The following is an 11,700-nucleotide window of genomic DNA, read 5'->3' as shown; positions in this document are numbered from 1 at the left end:
CGGCCATATTTGTCAAGGGGCCATCGGCCATCTTTGTCAGGGGTACATCAGCCATCTTTGTCAGGGGGTTATCGGCCATCTTTGTCAGGGGTACATCGGCCATTTTTGTCAGGGAATCATCGGTCATCTTTGGTCTGTGCGTGACCCCCCCCACCAACTCTGAACCCCTACCAAAGATGGCCGGCACTGCTTACGTCACCGGAAACTCGCCTACGACGTCACCGCCATAGTGGGCCAGCGGGGAAGGTCGCGTCCCCGACCACAGCAGGGAGGATGCTGTCACCGCTAATCAGGGCGGCCGTGTCGGCTCGCCGGGCCATGGTGACCCCTCTCAGGGTCCCCGTCCGCAGGTGAGGGGGTTGTTGGTGGTGGTGGTGGTTTCAACGTTTGCGGAAACAAAATTTTAAAAAGCCAAGTTAGAAGCGAAAACGTTGAGCTGTTAACTCGCGCGGCCTAGGTGTGTCAGGGTGAAGCCTGTGCTAGGGTTCTTGGGTTTCAACGTCACGTTTATCGCTTTAAAAAATTCACTATTATTTGTTGATGTTGGTTTATTTGTATGGTCACTCGTACATTGATTGTCCCCGTTTATTTTTAAATATCCTTTGCTGGTTGAGGGTTTCCTCACGTCGTGCGGGTCTTCGGCGGGGGTGTGAGGGTCATACTGCACAATATTTGTCAATGTGGAGTTTCGAAGGCGGGGACCGTCGACGCGGGGACGTAGAAGTACAGTCAACATAGTTCATAGTTCCATTTATTTGGTATAGCCCTGTGAGACATTCGGCTCTTGAATCGGGTGCAACCGCAACAAACAAAAAACAAAAACATGAACAAGAAAACATCTTAAAGTGACTTTGTGTGACTGTGTAAACAGAAAATCCAGGAAAAAAAACATCAAAATATTCCTGAAATAGCACCGTGTACACCAACGCTGTGTGCATACAATCCCAGTGGGATGCAAGTCATCAATGCAAATCGGTGCACTGCTGCCCGCAGCCTACCCCCGCTGCCAATAAGCACCTGTTTATACACGGTGAGCACCTATAACAAGCAATCTCCAGACATTGCCTTATTCGTTCATATGTATATTCGCTCAAATCATTACGGAGTCTTAACTCGGGTGTTTACCGATAGCTTTTAAAAAAAAACTACACTACCTAAAACACCGAATATCTACATCGTTGGTGGTACTTTTGACCAAATCACCTAAAATGTGCCCAATCTCGTCAAGCAGAGTTAAAGCCTAATTGGTGTGTGGATAGGCGACAAGCCATTCGTAAACGTGTGTTGTAGCCTTCGAGGTGGTATTGTCAGCAGAGGGCAGCGCAGCATAACTCATTCCTCTACTTCTACATCTCCACCCCGTCTCTTCAGTTCACTTCAGTTTATTTTGGTATAGCCCTGTGAGCCATCCGGCTCTTGAATCGGGTGCAACCACAACAAACAAAAAAAACTAAAACACGAACAAGAAAAACATCTTTTGACCGCACTCTGCAGTGCGAAATAGTCGCCGAATCACCCCCAACGAGCCCAGCGGCGTGGGGAGGCCCTCATCCAGCAGTGGATTGACAAAAGGCACGTACGGTACTATATTGTCCTATGAGTAGTACGTTTTAGGAAGTAATTTGATTTCTTAGACACACTTGCCCTCGCCCATACGTGTGTGTAATTTCCATTTCTCGAAGTGAAAGCAGATGCACGCCGTATCACGCTTGATTGCTTATGGGAAAGTGGAATTTCCGTCACTTTTGTCAGTACAGGCAACAACACTGCGCACTGCTCCACTGATTTAAGCTTGGGGACAGACTCAACTTGGTTATCATCAATCACTCCTGGCGTCAATATGAGCACAGTCGTAAATTATCCACCATGCAATAGTAATCATTGCGATCCCTCGAGCGTCAGTGAAATTGAACCGCTATAATTCCTTCATCCAGGAAAGTCACTTCATCTCAAGCCTCGTTTTTAGGAGTTTGCAAAAAATATGGCAATTCTGCCAAAAGAATTGTCAAATTTCCACCACCGGCTAAAGAAATGGCAAATTTCCTCCACCATCAGCTGAAGAAATGTCAAATTTCCACCACCGGCTAAAGAAATGTCAAATTTCCACCATCGGCTAAAGAACTGTCAAATTTCCACCATCGGCTAAAGAAATGTCAAATTTCCACAATCGGCTAAAGAAATGTCAAATTTCCACAATCGGCTAAAGAAATGTCAAATTTCCACCACCGGCTAAAGAAATGTCAAATTTCGACCACCAGCTCTAGAGTCTATAATTGTGATGTTCAATGTCACAAGATCGCTTGACCAATAGAGATATCCTACTCAAAAATATTGAAAACGTATTTGGACAATGCTGTATTTCATTTAAAAGGCCCTACATGTCTCCCACCATCATCAATAGACCTATAAAGAATTTGATACTCCTGTAAGATATGGAGCCATCGATTTCACAATATTTTCACAGTTGAGACGATTGTAGGAGGGTTATTAGAAATTTGGTATCTGTATCACTCTGTATACCATATAAACTTGAGATATGTTACAAACAAAGACTGTGTTATTGTTACAAATGTGTACACTGTTCACTGAGTTTATAAAAATAATGATCCTTTGCAACGATTGCTTATTTATATTTTCGATATACAGATCTGTGCCAGGAGCATAAATACAGCTGGATGTGTTTTGTCACAGGCAGCTTAGCGCTGTCAGAGGTGTTATGCCACAGCAAGGTCTGTCAAGGTGCGATTAGCAAGTGGCCACAAAAGCAATGAAGAATGTTCCATTATAGAGCTGATAGTTTCATTGATGAAAGTGAATGGGTCAGAAACCATAACCCATAGTGAATGTAATCCTTGCTAGCAAACTAAAAACTAAGCACTGCTTGCTGTAAGTGGCTGCAAATTGAATAGTAAATTGTTCAAAGTATATTTTTCAGGTGGTTCCTGCTGCATTTAGATGTTTGTGAAATTGCATTAAAATAAGTGTTTTGCATGTGGGAGGAAACTGGAGTACCTGGGTTAAATCTGCTAATACGAGAGGATATTCAAAAGGGCTGCACAGATGGATTCAGGAAACTACCTGCTGTCCAGCTACCTGCTGGAAATCTTGTCTCACATTTGTGCGATGCACTAACTCTTAAAAAGCATCGCTTGTCACCTTAAGCTTAAGGCCTTTCATATAAATCGGGTAATTGTCTCATAAAATTTTGTAAAAATGCTATTTACATCATGTACATATTTATTTATTCTCAAGTTTCTAGTCCAGTTACATAACCACGCACTATGTAACACGATTTTTGTTCCTTGGTAGTAAGTGTGTTTTTTTCTAATTGCTTATGCCTCAAAAGTATAGAAAATGGCTATTATTCCCCACAAACTTTGCTTTTGTGACCACCAGGACTTTACGTGAAGGAATGACATAAATGCACACGTTTCTCATTGAAATAGGTAAATTTGAAAATATATCTGTCCGGGTCACAAAAGCAAAGTTTGTGGGGAATAATAGCAATTTTCTGTACTTTTGAGGCATAAGAAATTGGAAAAAACGCTTACTACCCAGGAACAATTTTTTTGTTGTTGTTGCACAGTGTTATTTTAGTTGCCTCGCTTACACTTCAATATTTACTTAAAAAACAACTGCGTAGCCCACAAGAACATCTATCTGCAGAGAAGGAGAGATGAAATCGGCTCGTGTGCAGGAGCTAGATGGATTGTTTTCAGGACCATGAGAGATGGTCATGACTTGGGGGGGGGGGGGGAGGCCTTCATCCAGCAGTGGATAGATCATGGCTGCTGATGATAATGATGAGACATTTAAGAATTTCTAAGGCATGCTTTACTCATAGGTATGTTGTCTTCAAGTGGATTTACAGACACCTGAACTGTGGGTGTTACATAAGGTGACATTGATGTTCTCCAACTTTGGAAATGTATGCACAATCCAAGAATATTACCAAGGTCATCCAGCTGTGGATTGATCACGGCTAATACCGTGTTTTACAGATCTGGCGGCGGACATCACGCAGTGCGCTATCGCCAAGCCACAGACCCGGACCCCTACTACGTGCGCTACAGCATGTTCCTGAGCAGCTTCATGTGGTTCTGGATCTTCTGGCACATGTGGCACAGCCCTGAGGAAGTCTTCGTGAGTATCGCACATAGCCTGTGCCAGAGATCGCTCACCATCCACAAAGTCACGCATGTCCTTGTAATAATACTCGTTTAATTGTAAGTTATGGAAATAATAAGCACAATCTGTCGTACTGAACTTTCTGTGCTATCACATCTACTTTCTCTGGCTTCACCAACCCACATTGACCAGTGTGGTGAGGTATGGCTAAACAACCCTCATGACCCATATGGTGTGGGAAAGCCCTGAACGAGCAGTGGATGGTAAAGGGCTGTACATGTACACTTAAGCCAATAGTAAAGACAGAACTGCTGATGAGACAGAAACATTTAAAACCAATGAGACTATTCTCTTTTATATTCTTTGGGTCTTTCGGTAAAGCCACGTAGATAGAAAAATAATACAATTAATGAAAAATAATAACAATATCACGACGTTTCGATCGCAACACACGCAATCGCCATCAGGTGAAAAATATAGCGGGAGAGTTGCTGAGGCAGGAAATAGATATGGCGGAGGCGCTGCCAAGGCAGGGTGTTATGAAGGTTTGAGATGGGTGTAGCCCAAGGGTCAGTGGGCGGGGCTAGAGATTAAATTTGCATGTCAATGTAAGATCGGATAAATCTTGACAAACGACGCTGTGGGGGTGCCCATTGTATTGTGAGAGATTAGCATGTCAATGTAAGAAATTTGCTTGTAAATGTAAGATCGGAGAGAGCTCGGAAAGAGCCCCACCGCCACATCGAGGGAAGCGAACAACGGTGGCTGTGTGAGTGAATGTAACTCAGAGAGTCGAAAATAACTGCGAACATAGGCAGACTATAAAAATGACACACGCACTGCAGAGATGGATCAATACAACATAGATTACTGCATCCCAATAATGTGAGAAATGGTGACAGCTTTAGGTGGCCATCATCCAGCGATCATGGCTGATGATAATGATGATATGAGTCAGCTATTTGCAAACCAACTTCTTTTTTTACTTTTAATTGTACCCTCAAGAATGTATGTGTGTGTGCGGCCCTGCATGTGTGTGTAACATTGTATTGTTGAGACAATACATGGCCACCTCAGTTTGGTTTTCATTATGCAGTCCATGTCTGTTGTTGATGTGCGATCGGAGTTGCTTGGTTTGAAGGCATTATTTATCTGTAAACAATTAGGGTGCGGGCATGGGTGTGGGATTTGTAATGTATACAGTGAAATACGTAATTGTAATGGTGAAAATGTTAGTTTCGCACAGGGACGCGCAGCTTTTGAATTTGAAGCTGCATAAATTGAGTCATGTCTGTTTTTAATCCAATAGAGCCTTGCCTTAAACACAGTATGGTATGCCACAGTACGGTACGGGTGGCTGGATGAAGGGGAGTCAGACCGAGGGTAGCAGAGGCGAATCAATGACTTTACACTCGACAAAGGTTGACTGGGGCTTCGACTGAAAGCCCTGATTGCTCGATCAAAGAGTACGTGGAGGGGAGCGGAGTGATATTATGATATTAGGAGTGAGATAAGAGAGTGTGTGGAGGGGAGTAGATTTGACATGAGGAGAGAGCCCATTTCCATAGCACTGCCTCTGTCTGAAATCGTCCAGTAAAAATGTGCAATAGTGTATGAGAACAGAGATTATAGTTCTAAACTTACAATTGAGAAGAGGCATGTCATCAAACGAGATTGGAAGCTTTCGTGACTGCAGGAATTACTCTTTGATTCTTTCGGTAAGTCACGTAGAAAATAAAATCAAACAATAATAGAATACTATGTTTCGATTGCAACACAAGCAACCGTTATCAGGTAAGAATGAATGAGAAAAAAAAAACAACACGGTAAACTTAGAAACACAACGCAACACAACACATAGAGCAGGACAACACAACAGCCAACACCCCACCTGGCTGACCACGCTTCTCCAAAGAATGACAAAAAGAAAGACAGCGCCACTGTAGCCTTATTCTATTGTTTGATTTTCTTTTCTACGTGACTTTACCAAAAGAACCAAAGAGGCATGTCATCACTAAGCCGTTTTATTCTATTTTGATACACGGACGCGTGCATGTAGAAACACCGATCCCAACTCGGCAGTAGCACTTTACCGACGAGGCACACAGCAAGCCAGGCAAATTCTTTGGGTCTTTCGGGAAAGGGCAAGTTTTAGAGAAAAACCTCTGACCACCCCCCCACCCATTGGGCTTGATATGATCAGCAGCACCTGCCTTTACTTGCCAGCCTTGATGTTTACAATGGAACATTTTATTTGGGACAAAATATGGCCAAGTTGTCTGTGCTGTGACATGCCGGGGCAGGATTAAGACCCCCTCTCCTGTTGATTTTAGGATCACTTACACGATTTTGCCGTGTCTGGTGGGCGCCGGGATCTTAGAATACGCGAGCTCATTTTTTTTTTGGCAAGGCGTGGCCCGTGCAGAAAGTGCGGTTTTCAATTTAGAAAGTCTTTGTCTGCGACACATGGGACTCTGTGTGTAAATTGGCGTGACAGCCTGAAATATTGGCGTGCAGTTTTTTGCTTTTTTTACAAAAGCGCCAAGGAAAGTGTGCGGTTGCCTCGTTTGCTGGTGAGCGGTCTGTGTACGTGTACGGCTCTTCGGTCAGTCCACTGCTGGATGTGAGCATTCTTTACATTTTAGGGGTCACTGTTTTTTTTACTGTACTTTACGTTCTGTTCATGCGAGCTGGTAAAGGTGTTGAGCATACATGTGAGATCATAGAATCACAGTACGACCTTGGATTTTGTGACACCACCCTCTGCTGACCATTGTGTAGCCCAGTGTAAGACTTAAGACAACCTGCTTGTGCATGGTGGTCACCCATCCGAGCACTATCCAGGCTAAACCCTGTTTAGTGTCGGTAGATCTTTAGGCAAGTTGTGACTGAATACAGTGGAACTCATCTGTCCCTAATTTATGTGGAGGTGCTGGGAGGTCAAAGTTATTGTCCTACCCCGGCACCTCCGGTTAGCACAGTTGACTACGTACAGTGCGAAAGAAGTTCAACACACATACTATTTGCACAAGTTACTTTTTTTTTCCTCGAAAAATTTGGATAATTTGCCACTACTTCCGGTTTACCTCCATTATCTATGCTTCATCATTAACTATGATCATTCCACTGTTGAATGAAAGTCTCCTCAAGCCGCCATCATCTCTAAGTATCATCTGAATTATTACTTTTATTTAATAATAAAGGCGATTTACATGAGCCAACTCAGATCTCTGGGTTTAATGCAATTAGCACAAGATTATCTAATCTCCCCTACCAACAAGCTACTGCAAGCTTACGGTTAATGTTTGCAGTGCACAAGGGTGCACTTGACGTTTGAACCAAACCCAGGACTATCGCCTCAACTGCAAAATATTAATTACAAAGGGCTTATGCAAACTGCAAGAATAATACTCGGTGCACATGCGAGTGTCGAGCTGAGACTTGCTTTCGTTTAAAAATGCTGTCATGATAAAGGTGACATAATAACTTCTTGCGTTCTCTTTAAGCCCACCACGGTTAGAGATTAAAGTAAATGGCCACCAATTACAGTGAAACATCTCTTATAACGGATTACCCAGCACTCCTATAATCAGCGTCCACAAAATTAATCCATGCCAAATCCTAATGCCTGTTTCTCACTTCATCCTGTTATACAAGCATTCATGTCGAGGCTGACGATGGGGTGGCAAGCCAAAGGAGGGAACGTGCCGGATCGAGCAATGAACCCGGCTCTTGTGCAGGTGCTTGCTGGATTGATACATCGCAGGTGCTTCAGAGATTGTGGTGGCTTGGAGAGGCCTTCATCGACTCGTGTGGTTTGTTGTTGAGTGTTGCGGTCATGGTAGGCCATTCTTAGAATATTAAACAGTTATTGAAACTTCGTATCTGCCGCTGGAAATATCTAAATCTCCGCACTATGCTGTGTGTTCTTTCTCCTCCTCTCCACGGTCAGGGCCACTTCCCGTACCCGGACCCCTCCAAGTGGACGAACGAGGAGCTGGGCATCCCACCAGACGACGAGGAGTGATGTGCACGTGACACCTGGATTGCCAGCCGAGCTCTCGCGCGCGTCCCCTCTGCCCGGCTCCCCCCCCCCCCCCCGCAACTCTCCTGCTGATGGTGCCCCCCATGTGGCCACGGGTGCCGACCTACGGGGCCTTGGGCAACGGGAGGGGACCTGTACATACTCCAGCAAATTCTATCAACGTTGAAATTAATTAGAAGAATGAATAAAGGCTGTCAGAATGAAAGTGGTCTGGTTGTGTGTTTGTGTATAGGTGGCATCGGTGAAGTTGTTTGAATAGGGGGAGCAAGTTTGGTGTGATGGCAGTAGTGGGCATCTGTTGTTTTGTTATCTCCATGGTTTTGTATTTTCAATTTTATCCAGATGGTGCAGTTGGCATAATTTGATAACATGAATAACATATGTTCAGATCTCTCTCAGATCAGTGCAAATCTGCAAGTGGGAGAACGGCCCATGGAAGTGGATTCAAGTGTCCTCTGGTTCACATACAAGAGAGGCAGCATTTTCGCACCCACTGTGGCACTGAGAGTAATGTTCATTGCATGACAGTCAAACAACAGCTTATTTCTTATTACTGGATTTTTTCCAAATTAATTGCAGAGTCAAATTTAACGTGATGGGTGTTTTTGAGTGTGCTTTGGTGACTGAATCAAGACCATCAACTATATACACCTGAGATTCCAGGATATCGGTGGTGCTGGCACTGAACTCTGACCTCTGAGCCATCCAGCCAACTCTATTAGTGCATCTATATGTGATCCGCACACTTGTTTTGCACTGCAGGCTCATGTTATTTAGATTCAGCTCAAGACAATGGAATCGAGGCCCCTTGAGCTGGATCCCAAAACATTGAGCTACGTTCAGCAGATATTCAATCCTGAGGCTGCCAATGAGGCTCCACTACCCTTGGGGAACCGTTGAACAAATCGTCGTAGATGACCTTAATTTAAAACCATGTGAGAGACCATTCAGGGACAAAGTGCCTCGAGAGAGGCCTTGGACACAAAAATACCACAGCATGCCAACCAAACAAGATGGACCTATCTTCTTTGGTTCTTTCGGTAAAGTCACGTAGAATGAGAATAAAATAATAAAATAAAACAATGAAATTCTCACGACGTTTCAGCCACAACACAAGTAGCCGTCCTCAGGTGAAGAAACAGGATTGTTTAGAAGACAGTACTTGAGCGCTGTCGTGAGAATTTCATAGTTTTATTTTATTATTTTATTCTCATTCTACGTGACTTTACCGAAAGAACCAAAGAAGATGAATCCTTGCAGTCACGAAAGCTTTAAATCGAAATTTAAGATGGACCTAAACAAAGTACAGCGCTACTGTGATTATCTGTGCGGTCGTGGAGAATTCCTGCAACCTTAAATGGAATCCGTTCTAACTCATAATGTGCCGAACTTCCTTAATGTAGCGCATCTGGAGATTCGGTCACCATAATTCGCATTGAAAGTGTGCCGCACGCTCGCAGTGATAATGTTTTATATGTTCACCCTTTGCTACTCCATTATCTTTCCCCAGTGATAATATTTTTTTAGGATGAGTGTGTAAAGTGCCTGGAGATACTGTATGTATCCCAGCGCTATAAAGAATAGATCCCCAGGCTAAACTAATTTAAATATAATGTTTGTTGAACTTATTTTCGCACCGTATGTAGCCAACCATGCGGATCACGTATATATGTAATATCAGAGTTGGCTCCGCTGCCTGTGTGTGTACGAGTTGTCTTGTTCTGCAGTTTGCTTTCTCGTGAAATTGCATTGGCTGTATTTTTCACGTATGCAGGTGTGCAGTACGAATGTGAAATTAGTAGCAATGCTTTCCCAGTGTCCAACTCGTGTGCCCTTACCCAGAGCTCCGTCATCAGCACCGAAGGTTTAATGATAACCAGGGTTATTTTGGTCAGCGACCCAGAATATTCTGCACCCGTCCCCTCCACATCCATAATACCTCTCGGTGGCTGGGGCTACTAGTCACATGCCCACCTACTGTCGACCGGTGGTCTGGGTACGTTGGAAAATGAAGCTTCGTCAGCACTCGTCGCACTCGTGGACACGACAGCGCACGTACCCGCATATGGCAATATACGTTACAAAATATAGCAAGGATAATGCGCAGGAAAAGTGCGCAACGAAGTACGGTGAGGTGCATGCTTGGAATTTCACCGAGGAGGAAGAAGAATGCATGGATTAGACAACTTATGAAAGTTAAGACATTTTGTATTGAATGTTAACAAAAGGGGGGGCTCTTGGGCCGGTCAGATCAATATAAATATTACAAGTTTTTATTTTACCAGTTAAGGCCCACTGAGCTATACAGCTATTCTTTAAGAAGCGGCCTGGCCACAAATGATAGCTCAACGAAGTGATTTATCACGTGAAAATGTATAGCAGCCAAATAATCTAAACGCATGTTTCTAAATGGGGAGTGAAAAACCAGAGGACCCGGAGGACAATCCACGTGGCCACGGAGAGAGAAAACATGCAAACTCCAAATATAGAGGCATCAGGGTCGGGATCGAACCCACGACATCCTGCATACCAGGCGAGGCAGTTAACATCTCGCCACACCGAGGTGCGGTATTGATCGAAACTAAAGAGAGAGTGGGAGCCAAAGTAGGGAACGCCCAAAAGGGGAGCGATGAACGTGGTTGGCGGGTAGGAAGTTGAAATGATATTGTCTCTTGAGGTCATGACTCATGAGAGATGGCGATGAGTTAGGGAGGCATCCAGCAGTGGATTGATCATGGCCGATGATGTTGACTCATCACAAAGTTGAACTTTTTCACCGAACTGACTAGCCACTGAAAGTGTGACTGTTTTTTTTTCCATAATAGAGTCGACCTCAATAATGCCATAGCTCGCGCTCTGCAATCGCACGATTGAATTGAATGATTGACGACTTCCTGTAGGTGGCGTGCGGCGTTAGCTCTGTGGGCCGCAGCGCTTTCTTGTGGCGTGTGTGCTGCGTATGAGACCCATAAGAAGGGGGTTCAGAAAGTTAATCGGACGAGAAAATACAATTTGGATTTATCATGAGCCCACTTCTATCAACTTCAATGCTTGATGAAGGCCTCCACAAGCTGTCATTTCTCACCTGTCGCGCGATGCAACTCCCTAGCGTCTGAACACGAGCTGCGGTGGCGAGATGTTAACTCCTTCTCCTGATATGCAGTAATCATGAGTTCGATCCCGACCCTGACGCCTGTTGTATATTTGAAGTTTGCATGGTCTCACCGTGCTCGAGTGGATATTTCTCCGGGTTCTCTGGTTTTCCCCTCCACATTTAATACCACGCGTTTGGAGTATTTGGCTGCGATAATGTCCACGTGATGATAAGCCACTTCGTTGAGCTATCATCATTTGTGGCCAGGTCGCTTCTGTAAAGGAGCTACAAAGCTCAGTGGGCCTTACGTGGTAAAATAAAATAAAAAGTTAAGTTTAGTCTTGATTTGAAGCTTTCGTGACTGCAGGAATCCATACTATTTGGTTATTTCGGTAAAGTCACGTAGATAGAAAAATAATAATAGATCACGACG

The 11,700-nt window shown here is 44.1% G+C and overlaps 1 protein-coding gene across 1 annotated transcript; it reads left to right on the top strand.

Moving 5' to 3' along the window:
• The first annotated feature begins 198 nt into the window (after window positions 1-198).
• NDUFB2 (NADH:ubiquinone oxidoreductase subunit B2) lies at window positions 199-8,378 on the top strand. The gene is made up of 3 exons (XM_032960070.2): window positions 199-350; window positions 4,002-4,143; window positions 8,081-8,378. The coding sequence occupies exons 1-3, from the start codon at window positions 274-276 to the stop codon at window positions 8,153-8,155; spliced, it is 294 nt and encodes a 97-aa protein (XP_032815961.1). The 5' UTR covers window positions 199-273; the 3' UTR covers window positions 8,156-8,378.
• The last annotated feature ends 3,322 nt before the right edge of the window (window positions 8,379-11,700 follow it).

The sequence above is a fragment of the Petromyzon marinus genome, chromosome 24, assembly GCF_048934315.1.
Source record: "Petromyzon marinus isolate PM22_M1 ecotype Great Lakes invasive population chromosome 24, UKy_Petmar_22M1.pri1.0, whole genome shotgun sequence".
Classification (NCBI taxonomy): Eukaryota; Metazoa; Chordata; class Hyperoartia; order Petromyzontiformes; family Petromyzontidae; genus Petromyzon; species Petromyzon marinus.
This window is presented reverse-complemented; position numbering and strand designations above follow the sequence as displayed.